Source organism: Dermacentor albipictus, chromosome 2, assembly GCF_038994185.2.
Source record: "Dermacentor albipictus isolate Rhodes 1998 colony chromosome 2, USDA_Dalb.pri_finalv2, whole genome shotgun sequence".
NCBI lineage: Eukaryota > Metazoa > Arthropoda > Arachnida > Ixodida > Ixodidae > Dermacentor > Dermacentor albipictus.
The window spans coordinates 136,323,624-136,345,120 of NC_091822.1; the positions used below are offsets into that span (position 1 = coordinate 136,323,624).

The window sequence follows — 21,497 nt, forward strand, 5'->3', positions numbered from 1 at the left end:
GCAATGCCATCCGTGTGCAATTCACTCGGAGAGGGATACAACTGACTCACCGCGCTTTCTCTGCTATAGCGCCGCAATTACACTGCACGAACCATGGCCACTCATTGTTGCGTTACGTGAACTGTCTCTCTGTCTGTCTGTAGGTCCGTCCATCCGTCCGTCCGTCCACATGCCTATATTTCTTGTTATCCCGGTTGCTCGTAATGACTGGTACGCAAACCTGACGTTCCCATGCATGGACAAGCGTACAGGACAGCGTCAGCGTCCTCGTCACTACTTTAACAGACCTTCACACCACACAAGGGTAAACTGTTACTCGCTCCGCCGCTTTAGTTGTAAGAGAATAGAGCAATAATTACTTCGGTATCCTCTCGGGAATGACCCTCTCCGGAGTGGTCACGTGCTCGTAGCTTTAATTCATCTATGAACGTGGCCATTCTTACGAACAGATTCAGCTGAGTTGTGTAATTTGGCACGATTGCTGTTTAGGGTTAATCTACCACGCTGCATACCGGGCGAACGCTCGTCGGGTACGCGCAAACACGGCCTTCCTTGCTCCGTGAACTGTCGACCAAAGCACAGCAGCTACCGCGCCGAACGCAACTCGGCCCCCTTTCGAGCCAACTCTGGCTGTATGCATGGCCCATTAGTCGACGTCGCAACGTTGACTCATTCAGTACGTAAACACATGCCGCAGACCTTGCTTCTTTGCCGTTTCGCATTGCCGGTTGTGGTTCCACGTTTTGCTTCACGAAGACGGGGTCGCGCGTATCTCAGGTCGGGAACAATGGAAAGTCCGGCAACGAGAGGTGTGGTACGGAGGTATGGCGGGGAAACAAAAACACCGAGCATCAATGCAGGATTTCACGTTCCTGGAATACTAGAGTTTGTAACGCTAGCGCGTTCATCCATTCTCCGACGAAAAAAGGGGGGGGGGGGGAAAAAACAAGCTAATAATACCAGACCGCAAAGTGTACAAAGAAGAGCCGCGAGGCGTACGCGGCACCGCATTCTCGATGTGACACGCGCTGATCCAAGATGAATGGATGGCGGTGCCGCGTAATTACCCCTGTGTGGTTCTCGCGGCGGCCTTGGCAGCGGGGGAATCTGGTCGCGACTCCATTACACGCCGCTCGAGACTCGCGCCCCGGCCAGCACCGCCTCTATATCGGCGCCGTCGTCACGCGGCCGTGGCGGCACACGAAGCGGCGCCGGTGCAGGATTTCACGCCGCCGAAGAAGCCGCGCAGCGCGACGTCAGCGGAGCCAGCTTACGCAGAACACCGCCACCCACCCTCCCTCCCGTTTTCCTTCCCTTCTACCCCTCCTCGCGACCACGACGTCCCTGTGCCGCTCCGAACCCGAGACTTTCCATCTTCACGTGTCGCATCCCGAAATCCCCGCATGCCCGAATGCCCGTTTGGTGGCGCGCGTGCCGTATACGCGTGTCTAAACGACTTCATCGCTAATGGCTTTGTAACGCGCTTCCGTGTCCGCGTGCTTTTGATATCTGCCTCGTCCTCCCTGTGTCCGTGCATATGTGCGCGAAGTTTCTTTTGCGGGAGATGACTGCGTTCTCTGTTGAGAACGCGCTCCGCTGTGAATGCGCGCGACGGGGAATGACGGCTGATGTTGACAGAGCTGTCGCTTCGCTCGTTCACTTCCTACGAGGTATTCATCAACACGGCTAAACGTATGGCGCAGTGGCGTGTTGTATCATGTCCGTCTCAGGTGAGGCCTCCAACAGCCTGTAATGAACGCTACGGCGTGGCATCGCTGCAGGTAAAAGCTTATACGGCTATAAGCGGATAAGCGGGAACGCCTTTTGAGGAAACTATCCCCTCTCCGAAATATAGATTACACCATTCCTGTCCTGACTAAGGCATGCAGTCACACAAATACTCTTGAAACGAGCTTCGACCCTTAACGTTAAAAGAAATTGCGGGTTTGCGAGGAGGCGCTTCGATAAAGAATGGTCCATCGATGCCAATAAAGCCGCCGCAGTCCATCGAGGGCGTACAACCTCGAATCAAATGCGATGCATGGAGAGTGGCGCAGGTAGAAAATAAGGCAAGCGAATAACGGCCAGGTTAGCCAGATCAGATTCTGGCCTAGCCAGAAAGGAATCCATAACACGGAAGTGTGTGAAAAAGAGGAAACGAAAAATTCTACAGAAATTCTGAGAATTGCCTACTAACACGTAAGCATTATTTAGCTTCAATGTTACTTCGCTATTGCTTACGTGGTTTTACTAGCTTGTGCATGCTTACCCATCGCTTTTCGGATGCCAAAGAAATGAAATCCGTGTGCTGAACGGTGTGGAGATGATTTATTAGAAGGCTCCATGTCCCCTTCAAAGCAATCGTATCAACTGAACCTGAACGCCGTCGCAACCCATTTCAGCACAGTTGTTATTTTTTCCTTTTTATTTTCTGTTTTCTTTTTCCTTTTTGGTTACGACGTTGATGTGGCGGCGACGTCGCCAGTTTTTAACGCCACCAATTATTTATTTGTTAATTATTATTATTATTATTATTATTATTATTATTATTATTATTATTATTATTATTATTATTATTATTATTATTATTATTATTATTATTATTATTATTATTATTCACATGTACCAATCAGCTATTCTTTTTATACTCAGCAGTCCTATAGCAGGCTTTTTTGCACACATGGTCGCAATGCGGAAAGGTAAACCTTCAACGCGGCCTGACGAGAACTGTTTTCTCTCTGATCAATTTTATTTTCTTTTTTGTTTCGTTTCAATGGTTCTTTATCGCTTATGAAGCTACCAATCATCTACATCTACGCAATTATTATGACTAAATGTCTTCGCAAATAATGAACTTTTCTGCGGATACAAGGCATTACACTTATTGCATGACAGACATTACGGTTACATAAGCTGTAGTTGCCGGGAAGCGTGAGGCGAAACTTGAGCGTCCTCCAAATATTTTTTCGCTACACAACTGGCAACAACATTTGGAAATGTTCTCATGCATGTCGGCGTGTCTTGCGCCGGGCAATAACATTGTAACAGTGATTATAGCAGTGAAGAACGATCACCGGGCAAAATATAAACAGCGTACGCGTGCCAACATTCAATCGCGCCATTGAGATTTTGACGCTGGCGGCAGCAACACTTGTGGTCCGCAAACACCAAAGTTCACGGGGTTTGCGGGTCTTTCTCAAGTCTAATCGATTTTTGTGTGTGCGTGTCTTAGTTCCTTCGTTTTTGTTCTTGTAAAACATTTTATAAAGGTTGACGCTAATTGTTTCGCAATGCTCATTCTGGAAAACTTTCTTACTCACTAATGCCAATGATTACGGTCTCTTACCCGATTATGGTAAGAAATCCTGCGCAATCTGATTGCAAAATTTTCGTCTGAACCTACTGAACAGCCTGTCTGCACACGGTTGTGAACTGCAGTAACCGAGTGATGAAAATTAAACGGTGTCGGCTTACTGTTATAGTTATTTAATTTTTTCTAGCGCAAAAGAAGGCAGTCGGTGATGGTGAAAATCAATACAGGCGCTCGTCGTGTTGAGCAGTTCCTTCTAATGGCCCGAAAGCAAAAGTATAGACGCGAGATTAGAAACGTATATGCAGGGACTGGGGCGCAGTAAATTGCCAGGCTCGGAAAAGAAGCACGTCTTGCTTCTTTTCAATATACGAGGGATCGTTAAACGCTTATTGCTCACTCGCGAGTTCGGACTGAAGTTGTGACACTTTAATAAAGCTTTGAGAAATTGATGTGGTATGTCATCAGCAAAAGTGGGGAAAAAAGTCACTTATTGGTACATCGTCGTTCTCAATCGTAGTGCAAATACTACTACTACTACTACTACTACTACTACTACTACTACTACTACTACTACTACTACTACTACTTACTAATAATAATAATAATAATAATAATAATAATAATAATAATAAATTAATGCTCATGTTCTAGACCATAGCGAAATAAGTTGCGACGATTGCATTTTCGATCTCAACGCGATATGACGCTCTTGGCGTTGCCTCAATGCATGCGAAGTACACTGCAAACCTCATCGCCTGCATTGTCGCCTGAATCAGTGCGACGCCGAGTTCTTCATTCGTATAAGTACTGCGAAACTTGGTTGAGAAATTCAGGCATTCCAGCCTGAGACCGGATTTCGAAGGATGCGTTGAAGCGAGAGATGCGTGAAGGTCAATACGCCCCCCCAAGCTGCTGTCGCGATTCCTCATTCTACAATTTTGATAGCGTGTTTCCGCGCTCATCCAGCGAGATGTGTTCGTGTTTACCTGCGCGCTTGACACCATGCTGGTTAATTTTGTTAAAATGCGTTGGCGGGCTAGTTGGTATGCATCCTTAATAGAATGTGTAAGCGCGACTAAACAAGGACGTAGAAAGAAGGAGACACAGAAAAACAACGCTGTTTCTGTGTGTCTGTTTCTTTCAAGGTCTTCGTTGAGTCACGCTTACATATTCTATCATTGTTAATTTAGTTAGCAAGCGAATGTTTACAAGTTTATACGGACGATAAAACTACTATCCATACTTCGTACAGCTATCTACTCATTTGCTGTCGCAATCGGTGCTTCGACTTTCGGGCGGTAACTGCGATTTTTTTTTCTTTTTTCGTGCATGACGAATTTCAGAAGGGGCTGTAAATGATACTCGTCGATGTGTTCTTTCCCTCTATTTTGACTACGGGTCATCCGTGTCTGAATCTTTTATCGTCCTCTCTTTCTCAACGTATAACGTTTCGCACTTCAAGGACAAGAAAAAGTACAGCGTCTCAGATTCAAGTAAATGTACAGTGTAGTCTCTCTATAGTGCCCGTATTGTATTGCCATCTGTAGACGCATGTGGAAACAGGATTTCCCTGGACAGCGCCAAACAAAAAATTTCCCGGCGCCCGCCGTTGTTGTCTACAAATCCTTCCGCCGAGAAGCCCTCCGCAAGTCAGCTTACGTTATATCAGGCTTTATATATTTCTCCGTTCCCTCCCGTCTTGCTTCTTGCTTTTCTCTTTCTCGTCGTTTTTTTTTTTTCCCCGCTGTCTGCCTCCAACTCTTGCCGAAGTGCGCTCAGCGCCCCTCAGCACGGGCGAGCGTCTCGTTTCGACGTCTCGTTTCGAAGCAGACGCGTTGGCGACTGATTCTCCTGCATTTAGTATAGCGCCGGTAACGGCACATGATATACGACCGTACGTCACTTCCGGAACGCCCGATCGACGTCGGATCTCTAGAGCGCGCTAGACTGCAAAGAGGCGAACAAAGATTTCTCGAATGGCGGCTCGCGTCGTTGTCGCGAGTATATAGATTTAGTCCGAACAAGAAACTTAAAGGCCGTCTGGAACTGTTCCGCTTCTTTTGCCCGCGCTATACCGCCGCTGCCAGTCATGCTCTCTGCGAAGACGCACTTGAAGCAAGTCAGGCCTCGCCGTCACTGCCGCAAGATATGCGCGTCGCGGCCATCGCGGCGGCTAAAATAAACGTTTTCAGTGCGTGAAATCCGCAGCGTGCTTTTGTTTTGCGGCTTTCATATCGGCTGCTCGTCTCTCCTCTAAATGTAAACGGCTCGCCGTCATTAGGATAGTTACTTATGGTGTCTTCAGCTCGTATAAACAGTGGCTACAGAATGCACCTCACGATGAAGGCTCGTAAGAGCGCTAAGAGATTAATAGTGCGTGCGTGCGTGGGTGCGTGCGTGCGTGCTGCGCAGGGAATGTTACCGAATGTGAGCTATAGTTGAGATAGACGTGCACATTAAGACTGAACAGAACGTAGACGAAAATAAGTTCGCTCTCCTGACAGCGTGTTCGTGGCCGGGTGGTGTGCATGCCTTCACTTTGAAGCAACGTCCAATCTGGTCTATATATAACCGTCCTTAACCTGTCTAAAATACAAAACCACAAAACGTGTTAAAGAAGACGTGTGAGACACTTAACTATATATGATCGTCGGGACGACCACCGCACAAGTGGCAGAAATGTTTCTACCATGGAAAGAAGACTTGCTGCATCGCGATGGTGTGCATTTTAATGCATTCACAGTTTCGTCTCGACAGCAGCTGGCTGTCTGCCAGCTCTATGGCTGCTTCCGTCTGCTGTGGCGGTTTCGATGGGTGCCGCAAAAAAATAATAATAAGTAAATAAATGTTTCCGCTATCGTTATTCTTTTTTCTGTGACAGGCGAGAGTTCATTACCGAGACCCATCGCGAATCCGTTTGATATCATTATGAGCGTTTATGCTGAATATTGCGTGGTTTTGTCATTTAATTAGATGTACCGCGCGTTCCACTTTATGCAGTTCTTCAAAATGACTATCTAGGGAAGTGTTTGCGAAGATGAGAAGTGGGTTTTGTATAGTCCACACATGAAACTATCGGGAATGCGATATATAATATATATCTGCCATTTTATTTATTTATTTATTTATTTATTTATTTATTTATTTATTTATTTATTTATTTATTTAAGCTGACAGCCCCCTGTATTGCTGCGAACTGCTAAATAGTTGACCTGTTTCAGCTCACCAATCATCACTCTTCATTCATTTATCAATTTAGAGTTGTGGAGAAATCGGATACCCAATGTACTTGTAGCCAACATTTCAAATAAACAAACAAACAAACAAACAAATAAATAGATAAATAAATAAATAAATAAATATACATTCGTGTACGCATGCAGATTCTGTGTTCACCGTTTACTCACCTCATTCTCTCTCTCTCTCTCCCCGCATGTCCGGCGCTGCAGCGATGGCGACAACTCGGCGAAGAGGCCGCTCATCGTCCGCAACGTCGAGACCGGCAAGATGCTCGTCGACTCCCTGCACAAAATAGCGAGGAACGTGAGTCTGCTATTCGTGCCTAGACTCCTTTGCTTCTCGTGCATTACCTTCGGTCGTGAACATCTTGAAAAAGAAATGAAATACCGCCAAATTACGCATATACTACGACGTTTTCGTGTCGCTTATCGGCGAGTCAAATTTGCTTGTCTCATCATAATCGGATATCAGATCTCAGGGAAGCGAACTTGCTGCCTTGATTTTTTTTTTCTTTTGTAGAGTGTGATGAAAATTTATTGCGATTTGTGCTCGATTTATTTTTTTTATTTTCCAGGAAATAAAGCCACTTTTGCTTGTTATATACTAAAGCGTGTACTACACGCAGGATTTTAAGTAATTTATAAAGCGAGAGAATGTTTACACCGGCAGAACGGTTACAAACTTGAATAGGGTTACAAAATAAAAAAAAATCAGCTAAAGAAGACCCAGAATAGTACTTGTGCGAAAGACTTTCAAAAAATTTAACTATGATATGAAAACCGGAAAATTAGGAATAAATAGCGGATTGTTTTAAGCTGCCAACTATATAAAGAAAACATATGTAAGCAAGCTAGAAAAAGTATGGGACAAATTATCTTTTATGTTTAACTGGAATATTGAAATAACACTGCGCGTAATGTGGGAGACGTCGATTCGGCTCCCACCTGGAGCAACTTGCTTTTTTTTCTATTTCCCTTAGATTTTTCTTATTATTTCTACATTTGGAATCAAACATAAGAAGTCGAAGCAGAAAGTTCTTGCCCCTTTTTTTTATTAGCCAAAATAAGGTACATACAGGTAACTACAAATATGGGCGTACTATTCTACGTACCTTACTCTATTTTTAAACGCAGTCCCCACACCGGTTCAGACATTTCTACCACCGCAGCACCAAATTTGAGATGCCCCTGTGCCATGTTGTCGTCAGTCGGCGATGCACGCGGCCTCTCCGAACGCTCATTGTCATGCAAGTCTTCACGGCCTCTTGCGAACTCACAGCACCACCGCCTCACACTTCTCAAAGCGGGACACCTTTCCCCATACGTGGACGGCATTTCCCTGTGGATTTCGGTGGGCGTTCGTCCCTTGCTCCATAGAAAACCAATCACACTTCGTTGCTCGTACGCCGTGGACGTGTGAAGCACAACCGCCATCTTCAACAACTGTTGGCAGCGCCGTGCCACAGAGCTACCTCCAGATAAGGCCGGGCCGGTCCAAGAAAGGTCCGTTGCTGGGGATGGATATGTTGATTTTACATTTACAGCCGTAATTTGGCTAAAAAAAATTGGGGCATAGACTTTCTGATTCGCGCTCGTATAACAAGTTCTCGGATTTTATTGTCTGTTTTCTTCGTATGGTTGTAACTGGAGACCGGATTATAGGCAACCGCCTATTTACTTCCTCAGGTCAGGGCCTCACTGTTTTGGTGTGTGAGCATGAACTATGGGTTAAGAAGTGCTTTAGCACTGACATTAAAGTGTCTGTTTGTGTTATTCGCGCGTACATATGCATATTTGCTTTTAGCACCTGCAAATGCTTTTTTTAGGGGGGAGTGAGCAGATTCGGTTACTTCCTTCCATAAAGCCTGTAGCAGCATCGATCGACCCTGTCGCTAATGGCAGGGTACTTGACAAAATGACACATAGGAAATAAAGGCAATGCGTTGCCAATGCCTAGCTTGATCTTTGGAGGGCCTCTCACCATATGCCCGACGCTTGCAAGCAATGCCGCATCAGAATATCGCCAAAAGCTTTCTTCTGTGGCAGTGAACAAGCAACTCCATGCCAAACCCTAGGCGAGGATTTGAGGACAGACGCATAACTTCTAGCAATATGTCACATGGACTGTAGCTTGAAAACACTGTTTAATATATCGTTCTGCGAGGCTGTTAGACGGAAGCGCGCAAATTGCGCTGGAAGTGATGTCGAGTGCAGCTACCCGGTCCTCTATTTTTTTTTTCGATGCCTCGGCCCCTTTTGTTGTTTTACAGAAACACCAACTGATGGAGGTTCACCTAAACTGTGTATTATATGAGAAATAAACTTCACTCCTCTGCAATACATCTTGCTCTCACTCTGGCCTGCCCTGCTATTTTTACTCTGTTCTAACCTATAATAAAGAGAGAAACGCTTTGCGAAAATGAAGTCACAGCGATGTTACAAAAAATTAAACAAGCGCTCTTGTGAACAGCTCACAAGTGAAAAACAGCAACCACACCATGGCCGTACGTTTAATGCACCCTATATGTATGGCAGCAGCAGCTGCTGAAAGAAAGTTTGCGCAAACATTCTCTATGTCTTAAACAAGAAGCATTTCGTTCTGTTGTCGTTGTTTTTCGTTGTGCTCATAGAAATTATGGAGAGCATGAAGATCGTTGAACACACGGAAATGCAAAAGAGTGATCGAGTCACCTGTGTTGATGTCGAGCCCTCATTTTCACCTTGCAGGCTTCTTCTGAGTGAGAAGAGGCGCAACCGTCTACTACAAAAAGGTTGAGATGATAAAGATATATATCACTTTTGCAACATTTGCAAAGATTTGTAAACGTACGCCCTTCACTGTTCTGTTTATCTTACCAAAATATTGTTTTTGATTCAGTAGGCACAATTGTCTTCCTTCACTCACTAGCACTTGATACCTCATTGTATGCAGGTATGTCTGGCTACTAAATATACACTACCTGCTTGATACAGCATTGCATTACGCGTGTTGGTTGCACTATGTGGATTGACTAAAAAGCGTGTGGCCAGAAGTAGAGTGAATCGATCGATCGCTTAATATGGTTGCAGCGTTTCAGACCCCACAAGCGAAGGCTACATCAGTTTATTACCATCAATATTGACAACACATATTCAGTTCAAACAAGCAAGCGAACAAACAAACAAACAGGTCGTAGTTTGCGAACAGTTTGTGGTGCTTATTTCTACCACGAAATCGTCCCAATAAATAATAAATAAAAGGGGGCATTAGGTCACTGCCCTAGGGGCCTAAAAGGGACATTCTTCAGCCTGTAAATTCGGTAATTAATTGCAGCTAACAACAACAACAACAACAACAACAACAACAACAACAACAGATCATGCCCTTCAGATCCCGAAGTTATTCTTCTCGCAGGTTGTCTTAAATTTGTGTCAGGGACGAAGTCTTACAGTCGGTAAGCGGTAGTCGCCATTGAATGTAGTTTACTGCTGTAACGCGGCCCAGAGCATTGAGATGCATCTTCGAAGGTACTCGGAGAAGTACAGGCGGCACCTATCAAATTCGAGCTTGTCCACCGGCCGGGAACGTTAAGTAAACACGTCTTACTTTCAAAAAGTTCGTCGTCTCTTTCCTGCATATGTTAGAAAATCAACCAGACTGACTGATCTCTTTTGTTAATAGCCTTTAATTTCTAATCACAATTCGGCCAAGGTATAGAATAAAACGAGGCTGGCTCAGAAAAAAAAAAGGGAAAGAACAGTTGAAACCCGCACATGGCATGCAGCGCGCTTAACACTCAGTTTGTCGTCGCCGTGCTGCGAGTGCGAGCTGGCTGAAGACATTGAACACGTGTTGTCTCACAGCCGGTGCTTTACCTCGGCAAAGTTTGCTGCAAAGACGCTAATTCGCATATGGGCAGCCTAGGGTACAGACGAATGCTTTCCTATGGATCCAAGAGGCAGAAACTGGGCCGCAGTCCGAGTGGGGAAAGTCCTTCTGCTTGAATTACGCTGTAGTTACGACTTGTAGGCCTTGGAATATCTAGGCCTGATTTGTCCGTGTTTTCTGCATTTTATTTTCTTTGCCTTACCTCTTTTTTTCCCCTTTGCCTTCGTCACGAAATTTCAATCACTACCATATAGAAAGTATAAAATCCTGAACGTAGCAGAGTTCACATCTTCAGCTTTCATTAATCCCTCGGGACGCTTAATATCTGTCCTCCGGCTGTTTGTTCACTGCGCGCAGAAAGGTGTTCGATGGAAAAGAAAATATGTATGAGAGGGCCGGTCACATTCACCATACCCCCGAGAATGTAAGCCCCCGCTATACGGATTGTTCTCTTTCCTTAAAAAAAAAAATCTTTTTAATACTCGTATGGTCATTTCTACTGGCTATATATATATGAAAAATACACATTTCGATTCGTGAAAACCACGTGTCGTTGTAGCGAGAGCGACCACCCTTTAATACTTCCCGGCATTTATTCAACGACTCCCATTGGAACATACGTGATTACACACCTTCCCGCCCCCTCAGCCCCAACCCCACGTGGCCGTTAACAAAGGACGTTTGGCTAATGCCGTAATTTCGTGTTCCGTCACGCCGCAAAAATAAGAGTTACAAAGAAAGAGGCAGGGTGAGGGTAGTTGGGTGAGAGGGAACGCAAGGGAAAGGGTAACATAGGATTTGCTCGCACGCACATACGTACGAGCGCAATCGCGCATACGCTCACGCACAGAGGCCTGCGCGCGCACACACACACACACACACACACACACACACACACACACACACACACACACACACACACACACACACACACACACACACACACACACACACACACGCACACACACACACGCACGCACACACACACACACACAAACACACACACACACATGCATGCATGCATGCACACGCATGTGCACATACGCACGCGGACACACACGTACGACCCGCATGGACACTTATGCAAACCCAATCGCAAACACCCTCAAGCGAGCAGGAGAAAAACGCGCGCGCACACACACGCACAAAGAAAGGACGAAGAAATGATCTCCGCACGCGCAATTTCAGTAAAACCTCAAAGCGCTGCCACATTTCGGCAGGATGTCATGTCTCGTTAAGGGGCACCGTAGCGTTTTCTGGTTCACTAGGAATGAAAGCGCATTGTATGTGCCATGTGAACGCGGGGTCCACATTACTCCCCGTTGAAAGTGCACTCTCTTGAGCATGTGCTGCGGCAAGAAACGAAAAACAGACGTAGAGAAAGTCGATCAGACTTCTACAGTATATACCGTATACAGTTTCACGGGCGTGCTCTCGAGAATCGACTAAATCAACCGCTAACGAAGACTCCTGCCACGTGTGTGTTTCTTTTTTTATACTTCCTGTTTTCTTGGTTTTTGACCAGTTCTTTGCCAGCTGCCTACTTGGAACACGTGAAGAGACACCATTAGTAACCATAATAGGCAAGAATGGGTTTTAACATCAGAGAGTGCAAGTAATTCTTGGGAGCAATAAACACACAAAAAGAAAAGGCTTCAGGCATTTCTCTTTAATTCATTTGGGGCAGCGTACTTTTCTTTTTTCTTGTTTACGGCGTTTAAGGGGGCCCCTTTATACCAGATCCCATTTTATTTCTCCTGATTATTCTATATTTGCAGCGGAAACAACCGCTCTTCTATTTCTTTCAACAGTACTCGTACTTGCCGTTTCTTCTTAATATACTCTTGTTCAGTTGCGTGGGCACTCTCATGTATATTTGAATCAAGTTGGACCTGCGCAGAGCTTGAAGCAGGCATTACCCACGGCTAGCTGCTGCCGTGAGAGTAATAGGGTGTTGTATGTGTGTGTTTTCTTTATTTCTTTCCCGCACATTTTTTTTTATTGCCTGTGGCAAGTAGCACGATTTTAACCCTTGATTTGAATTACTATATTAAGCGATCATAACTTTCACGAGAAATCAAAAGGCCTAATTGAATAGCTATGATAAGTAGACTAATTATCTTTTTAACTAATTACTTTACCACACATACTTCAATCTACGAATTGTCGCTAGTGTGCTTGCAACGCATACCAACTTCGAATGAATTCTGCGGATGGCACCGGTTTCAACATATACGCCTTCAATGCTGCGTTAATAATGCACTGTTGTTCCACTTACTTTTTATTAAGCAAACGCTGTTTTACGCATTAGAACACAAAAGTGGCTACAACGCCAATGCATCTTGTCGGACACACTGAACATTAATATCTCGAAACTGGTGCAGTACTTACTGAGAGTATGTTCCAACTGGATATGAATTGCGAACTCACCGGCTACACCGTTCGTAGATTGAAATATGTGCCGTAATGTAATTTATTAAGAAGTTCATTAATCCAGTTATGTTAATGATTTAATTACGCATTTTGATTTCTCGTAGAAAATATGGCCGCCTCATCGAGTGCCTTAGATCAAAGGGGGGAATTGTGCCAACTGTCATAGGCCATATTTAAAAAATTGGGTTCAGCTAAGAGAGAGAACAATTTACTTCCGGAAAGGCAGATAAGTCGGCCTAGGTGCAGCTAAAAAAAAAAGGACAGAAAGACAAAAGCACTCGGTGTAGGTCATGCGACTGCACTATTTATCTTCGCGTATTGTTTGGGCCTGCATGGCAGAAGTATTTGTTTGTACTTATCGCTAAATCGTGCCGATGCCTTGCTTATACTGGTATTACTTTGAATCACGTGCAGTCTGTTGGAGAAGACATGGCAAACTTCCGCTGCGTATCATACAGTTCTGAAAATTTTTTCTGAGTAGTTCACGAATATCATTCTCATTACGCTTGCCCGACTATCCTTGGGAGGCCTCCTTCAAACATAGGTGCATTCACCACGCCCCTCAAGAAACAAGAGAGATAAAGAGCGTAGCGGGAAATCTGTGTCTTTCTGTTCGTACACATGTTTCCACCACATTGCGCGCATATGCGACCACTAAATTGGATTTAGTTTACATTGGTATGTCTTGAACGATTCGAAAGCGAGATGAAGAGAGACCCCCAGTGAGTGGCTGACCTGAATATCGCGTTGTAGATAATTGTACGCTCAGATTAACTGCGTTTGGTTAGGTTCCATTCAGTGCTTCTGAATTTGCGCGAGGCGAAATGAATAAATTAAATCGCACAAGCAACCGACAGGAACAACGTGGCGGTTGCTCCGCAGCGTCCACAGTACAACTGCACGAGCGGCGACACACTGCAGCAGCTGCTTTTTGCACACGGCACGTGCAAACTATAACCAGCGGTCACGGCGTAGGAAAGCATAATATGAAACAGCGGGCGCATGTGCAAATCTTTATTTTGAAAGTATAAACCGTCGGAAAAGGGATTGATAGGTAGAGAGGGTAAGAGTAATCCATTACTATCTTCATCGCGTGGGTCTTTTTCTTCCTTTTCATTTTCTTTTTTTTATTTAATATTATCATTATTATCTTTCTTTTGTGTGTGTGTATTAGTGTGTGTGGCTCTACAACCGTTCTCAAATATCTACCCGATGTTAAGGCACAAAATAACACTTTCGTTCAAAAAGAAACAAAGAAGAACCTCTGCTCGCTATCGCGTTACACGGCAATCTGTCCGGCCGATTTCTTTGCAATGTTCAGCGCCCACGCAGTCATGAATATTTTAGGTCTTGAAATCGGATCAGGGTTAACGGAGTGTACGTGCGCTTGGTTTTTTCTTTTTTTTTTTGCCTAAAAGCGAGCGCATATTTCGCGCCACCTAATGAAACTTCGGCGTCAGAAAACGTCAATCTAGAGCGCCTGACTTTCTGACCTGGAACCCGAGAACAATAACCGTTAGAATTTTTGCTTCGTTTGATGACGGCGTCGTTTTTCGTTGATCTTCGTGTTTCGTTTTCTTCACGCTGCCATTTCCTGCTCAATGTTGGCAGAAGTCTACGAGAGTTTGCACCATCGTGGTAAATTGATCGCGGCGATTTGTAGTTCCTACTTTTTTTTGTGTGTGTGATGCGCTAAGCACGCACGGCTCGTATTGCGAGCAAGCTTTTCTCAGTAATGCCCGTCCGCGCGACGTGATCACGCATATCGCGCCCGGCTTACGCTAACCGCAGTGTGCATGTCGCATAGTCCCATGCAGTGACTAACGTCTCAGTGTTTAAATATTTTTTTTTTCATATCTGTATTCCTTTAAGTGAGCTCGTGCCGATTTAAACGAAGGAGAAACGCAAGAAAGAGTTGAGCAATCGCAAGGGCCCACGAAGCTGCCGATTATCCAAGCTTTTTTTTTTTTTGCTCACTTTGGTTGAGAAAAAAAATGTAAACTTGTGACTCGAAAAACGACAGCGTCGATTAATAGCGTAGAACAAATATGCTGGGCTGGGCATAACGGAAGTCACGGTCAATAATTTTAATCCTGCGGGTCACTTCGGTTAAAATGTAGCCTTGGTGTTCTTTCTCTCTCATTTATAATTATCTTTTTCTTTCGTTTCGTAGCTGCTGTGAAGGTCATTTCGCGCCGTATCGCCTGAAATGCGCGCACTTTTCAGCTTTACTGCGTTTAAGTCTGCAACTGCATGACAGCTCGTGTTTGCCTCGAGATAATGAGCAAATAGCACCGTGCCTTTTTTGGTCGGTCGCAGTCATGCTTCGCCGAAATTTTTGCCATTAGGTAGCTTCAGTACCTCGCTAGCGAAAGGGTTAACTGACAGGCTTCAGAGAGGGTGCGTGAGTGCTTTCTTGTAACAGCTTTCGTTCCGTTTTATTTTCTGCATTAAACCAATTTGGAAAATATTTGAAAGCGAATCGAGAAATGTGTTCATCCTGCAACATTTATTTCATAGATTGTTTGAAGATAAGGAATGTAGAAAAGGGGCGTGTTCTATTGACATCAAGAGATAATATCTAACCAGGGGCGTCGCCGGGGGGGGGGGAGGGGGGAGGGGTGCTGTAATAGGGCTTCAGCCCCCCCCCCCCGAAATTTTTTCGTGCTGTCATGCCCCGCCGGCCAAAACAGCCCCCGTCACCGGAAATCATTCCGGATTTTGTCTAGAACGTCTTTTATTACACTCGAAATGACACTTCGGTGCGATCAAAGTGAACTCTGGCTGGACTTCGTGGCAACACCCATGCACCGGGAGTCACATAACGCAAGGAGCCCCATCCAATCACAGAGTTTCAAGGGCGTTTCGATGGTGAGCGTGCTCGTAGCGGCATCTCGCGGAGGCTGACGAATCTGAGGAGCACATGGATTTCAATTTCGAAACTTTATGGGTATACACTTCCGACAAACTTCTGATGCGAAAGGTGAATTGACATATCGAAAATCGTGCTTTACATTTTGAATTCCGGAACCTCGTGGCTTTAATGCTCTTATAAACATATGACTCCAAAGGTGCCTTGACTTTTCTAAAGTCGTACATCGCACCATATAACGAGACAAGCCAAATCAACATACTATCAAACAATATGACAAAGCACGCAGCGGGGTCCGATGAGACGAAGCCTTGTGGTGGTTCATTTGCGCCGTCATGCCACAGAAAATAATATCAACCTTTTTTTTTTTTCACTTGCGCCAAAGCATCCATGTGAACGCACTAAAGCCAGTAAAGGTAACAACGTTCCTATTTATTTTTCTACTTTGCCTTATTCACGAGCACACATCGAGCCTCTTCAATTCTCTTGTTCTCGCTACCCGCAGGCTGCCAGTGCCAGCCAAAGCACATGCGTTTTTCTCGTGTTACCCGGACCACCGCGAGGCGCACTTCGGTGCGCGTTTGTTTTAATCTCGCCGAGTGGACTGTCGCCTGGGAGAGTTTTGGACGGCCTCTGGCTAGCAGACGAGTAAAAGAAACAATGGTCGCTCGCCGTCATCCCTCTGGGGACTCGACGGATTGCAACGCGGTCGCTTGAGCTCAACCTCTCTGGAAAGTCTTGTCTCGCCGATGAAGGATACCGAGCAGTATGCGTATATGGTTCTCTGTGGACCAAGCGTCTCCCGTTTTCTTTGATATTCCATCAGTATGTGCCCAAAGCAGACATTGGACTGTGGTCAACATGATTTCCTTCACGTTTATTCATGTCGGTGCCACCATCCAACAAAAGAAAAAGCAACGACATTGTTGCGGCGCAGCGAATTGTCGCATGGTGAAAGTTCGATTTTCTTAGTGCGTATTCTTCTGCGTAAAGTAATCCGCCGCGCAATGCTTCAGTTGCCGGATATACTCTTATTACTTTCTTGCGATAGCAATTATGTGGACACTTCAGGCGCATTCCTGCCGTCGCCGTCTCCCTCATGTTTCGTATAAAGTCCAAGGGTGATAACATCGTGAACGCACGCGGCATGCTGCATGCGCGAGTGAAAGCGTGGGGGGGGGGGGGGGGGGGGGGTAGAGCAAGGTAGCGGCTTGGACTTAATAAGCCACATTGAACATCATAGAGGTTTCGGCCTTTCAACACTAGCTATTTTCTTAGACGTATCAAAGGCTTATGATAGCGTCCTTCATAGCTCAATACTAAATAGTTTGCAGGCCATAGGTGTACAGGGCTATCTTCTGCGATTCATTCACTCGTTCGTCAGTGATCGTAAAATTCAAGTACGGTTAGGAGTACCATAAGTACCGAAAGGGTGGTATCGCGAGGTGTACCTCAGGGAAGTGTTTTTCCCCAACGCTCTTTAATGTTGTAATGACTGGTTTTCCCGCTGAAGTGCAAAAACACCGCAGGCATGTCCATATGTCGACATATGCGGACGACATTTGTATTTGGTTAACCGGATATCAACACAATCATTTCGTTCCGATAGCTCGACAGGCATTACTTTCAGTTTAAAATTACCTTCAAATTGTTGGGTTGACTCTCTTGGTGGAAAAATCTGGCTCCATCATGTTTCCAGTTAGAGGAAGACGGTATGCGCGGCTGAAGATAGACCTTGATCAATCTTGCCTTCGTCAATTGAAGCACAAGTGCTTTTTGGGCGTCATTATTGACTACCGTCTACAGTGGCGACGAGCTGTGGACTCGATTGTGACATCTCTATCTTCGCGTCTCAATAGGATCCATAGAGTTGCAAATGAGCAATGGGGAAATCACCCTTCTTCAATGATCAGGCTGCACGATGAACCGGTGACGAGTCGAATAATGCACCAGCTCCCTTTAATTTCCCCCTCGCTTTCTTTTAAATTACCTGCAGTGCACGAATTTCGCCTCCACATGGTGACCTTAGGAGTGACTATTTTTAATTGTGAGGGCTGTGTCTGATTTATGTGATTTATTTACTTTGAGTGCCGCTACGGTAGAGCAATTTCCGGCACCAACTGCAAGGCTAATCCCACCAGTAGTCTACAGCCACTCAACTCAACTCAGCTTCTCCTGCGCAATACATTGGAACAAAGGAAAGCGTCATTCAGCTTTTTCCATGGCCATTGCATATGTGCAAAAATGTAGGCAAATTTTTTGAGTGACAAAGTTTCATCAAAATATTTGTCCTCAACTAGTTAATTTCATGGCCTTTACATTTTTCATATAAGCAACATGCACTGCTTTGCCGGATTCGAACTAATATATTTCAAAAGTTCGCGTGATAGTCTCTTTACTTATTAAATAGACAAAAAAAAACATGGAAGCATTTATATCAGTTATTTCGGGCGCAATTTTTGGGATATACGAATATATTCTTTTATGTAAAAAATATATACTTTACTTGTCTTGACAGGGCGTAGCGTTCAAAAATTCATTTGCAGCATCTTTGGCAATGGCAATGCATTTATTCATGTATTTGATCCCTCGACAAATTCAATAAAAAGGAGGCCGAGCTGCAACGTGATGCGTCTGTCAGTTGTAACGGAATAACAGAGCGATATTAACAGAGCATAACTGCTGCCGAGGCAAGCGAAACTCACTCGGAAGTGGTGCAGATATATTTGAAAATTTTCACGCATAGGACGTACCTGTCCATAGGCTGAACACATAGCGCACGATGGGCTATTGTGTACCCCAGTTCTTCCTTTCGTCCACGTGTGTTATGCGCGTTTACACGCTTACACTTGGAGAGTGCTGGGAGGAAGGCCTTCGTTCAGTAAGGAAACCATCCTGGACTTTACTGACCGTGGCTGCTACTGGGGGCTATGGCTGTCTCGCCGAATACCTCACACGCAGTACAGCGCTCATGTAAGGAATAAGCTTATGTATATAAAACCATTTGTACTATCGTTACAGTTGTACCAGTCACCGGCTCTGTTCTCTGCGGAATTTGCCGCAGTGAAACAACAAACGGTACCCAGATATATCTGCTGTAATAAACATACTGCTTCAAGCGCGTGATTCCTGTAATAAAGCGAAGCATTCTATGCCATGTATCTCGCGGTTTGGCGCGTCTGCTCGGTCAGTTTCTCGCCCGAGTAAAGTGGGCCGATCTCTGAGGCAGTTCAATACCAAACAAGGGCTGATCCCGAATGCACCGTAATCTACGATGGCAAAGGTCGCACTGTGGACGGTTTCCATGTGCTGCCATCTTGGAGGGCATTTGCGTAGTCGCTCTATGCTGCAGAACGTGGCGCTGAATAACAGTTTTACAGCACCTAATTACTCGCTTAACGAAAGCTTCCCTTCAAATAGATTCCAAAGGTGGACATGCATGATTTCTTTCCACTGCAAGTTTTGTTTATGGTAACTATTAACCGATTCGGCTCAACGACCGATAAGTAGCTGAAGCTACCTATCCGGATACTTCGGCGCTCCACTGACATCTGCCAATATCACCGCCATTTTCTACCCTTCCCTGTGTTTGGGGTTCCTGCAGATGCAAACGCTACTTTTCCGACTATCACGTCTCTCTCTCTCTCTCTCTCTCTCTCTCTCTCTCTCTCTCTCTCTCTCTCTCTCTCTCTCTGTTTTTTTTCTTCTCTCATTTGTTTTGTGAAAACATCGCAACAGCACTATGGAGAATAGGGCGTACACGATGTTTTCGGTCAACTTCCGTTCAGATCTTCCGCCTGTCCCGTTTAACTGATGGCGAGTCGCATCTCCATTTATCCACCGCCTTCGCCCCGTTACTGGGTCCTAAACACGCCCGCACGTATACTTCGCACGAAACGGCAGCGACCATACGGCATTCGGTATACACGAAAAGGCCGAATCCTCCCTCTCCTTCTCTCTCTCTCACGCGCTTACACGTAACAAGCAAAACAAAGCCGAATGGGACGAAAGCGAAGAAGAACCACCGCGTGAGCAGATGCTGATGCCCTAGAGCAGGCCCCAACTCGCCTCGATCCCTAGCCCGCGCGCCATTTATCAAAAGCCGCGGTGGACAACGCCCGCTCACTCAGTGTGGGCCGGCCCCATTTGGCCTCCGGGACGGCGACGCTGACCACCGCGCTGTCCTCTGTCATAGTCCACGTCGCATGCGTGACGCGTGTCAGCTTGAACTCTCTTCTTCGCGACTGTAGCGCGGGAAAAAAAAAGAAAGGTTAAGAAAAAATGGGGACGAAAGGAAAGCCTAATATAGAACAAAGGCGGTAGGAGGGGAGGTGGAAGGAGATAGGTGGAGCCTCCTGCAACGCACGACTCCCGCCAGAGGATGTCGCCGACAAGTAGGAGCGCACAGGGAAAAGCGGACTGCTTGCTTTTCTTTTCCTTCCACCGCCCCCCCCCCTCCCCCGCCCCCGTCTTTTCCGTTTCGAAGCGATGTAGGCAGAGAAAGATGGACATCGACTAGGAAACGGCGTGAGGGAGGACATTCGCCGAGTGCCTCGCTCAGATGGGCCCGTTTTATTTCCTTTGTCCCACCTACATACGCTTACTTTTTTGTGCGCGTGTTTCTTTTCCGGTTCTCGCAGCCGCTTCCGTGTACGAGCACCATCTGCCAGGGTTCGCTGATGTGCGGCCCGGTGCGGCGTAACGGCAAGGATCCTCGGTCCAAAGAAGAGGTGCTGCAGCACGCCAGGGAGTTCCTGGACCAGTTCTACACGAGCATCAAGAGGTATATTGCTATTGTTCTGGGCCGGTAGGTCCTGGACCAGAAAGGCAAGGATAGGGTGGGAGGGGAAAAGTGGGTGGAGTGGTGATGGTTTCCGGTGTTATCTAGTTAACTATACCAGGGTCTTATAGATTAGGGTGTAGGTTTTCTTGACTAGACAGCCCTGAGTCCGAGATGCCATACTTACTTGTTTTTGTACAGTTCGCTACGAGATATCGATATGGGAAGCGGGTGAGTTGTGCTTTTTACATCGCACTTTGGAATCCTGTTCCGTCGAATGAAGAATATGGGGCAATTAGTAGCAGTCCCACAACTGACGTCGTTATATATATATATATATATATATATATATATATATATATATATATATATATATATATATATATATATATATATATATATATTCTATGTTCTTCATTTTCGTTCGCTTGTTCAATGGCTTTGTCTCACCTTTAAATGTCCGGACGGGGTGTTTACTAAGATCGTCATCTTCGTTTCTGTTACTGGATAAGAATGGTAATGCTTAGGACGAAATATTTAGCGTTCCACTTTCTCGCAGTAGTAGCCTCAGAGAGCATTATTTACATCAGTATTACGGCTTCGCAACAGGTGACAATATTGTACTTTGCTTTTGCAATTAACAAATAACACTATGCATTTGGACTTTAACACTCGTACTTTTTACAGATTGGCCAACAAGGATTTCTTTTACCCGCCGTGGTTGCTCAGTGGCTATGATGGTGGGCTGCTGAGCACGAGGTCGTGGGATCAAATCCCGGCCAGGGCGGCCGCAATTCGGTGGAGGCGAAATGCGAAAACACCCGTATACTTAGATTTAGGTGCATATTAAAGAACCGCAGGTGGTCGAAATTTCCAGAGTCCTCCACTACGGCGTGCCTCATAATCAGAAAGTGGTTATGGCATGTAAAACCCCATAATTTATATAAGGACTTCTTTTAAAGCCTAAGAACTGCTATGGCTTCCAATATTAC

The 21,497-nt window shown here is 45.4% G+C and overlaps 1 protein-coding gene across 1 annotated transcript in view; it reads left to right on the forward strand.

Annotated features, from left to right (window-relative positions):
- Positions 1 to 21,497, forward strand: part of Nos (Nitric oxide synthase) — a 446,097-nt gene that overhangs the window by 322,157 nt on the left and 102,443 nt on the right. The window contains exons 2-3 of the mRNA XM_065451990.1: positions 6,763 to 6,856; positions 20,366 to 20,508. Coding sequence (XP_065308062.1) covers positions 6,763 to 6,856; positions 20,366 to 20,508 — 237 coding nt within the window. The remainder of the gene's footprint in view (positions 1 to 6,762; positions 6,857 to 20,365; positions 20,509 to 21,497) is intronic.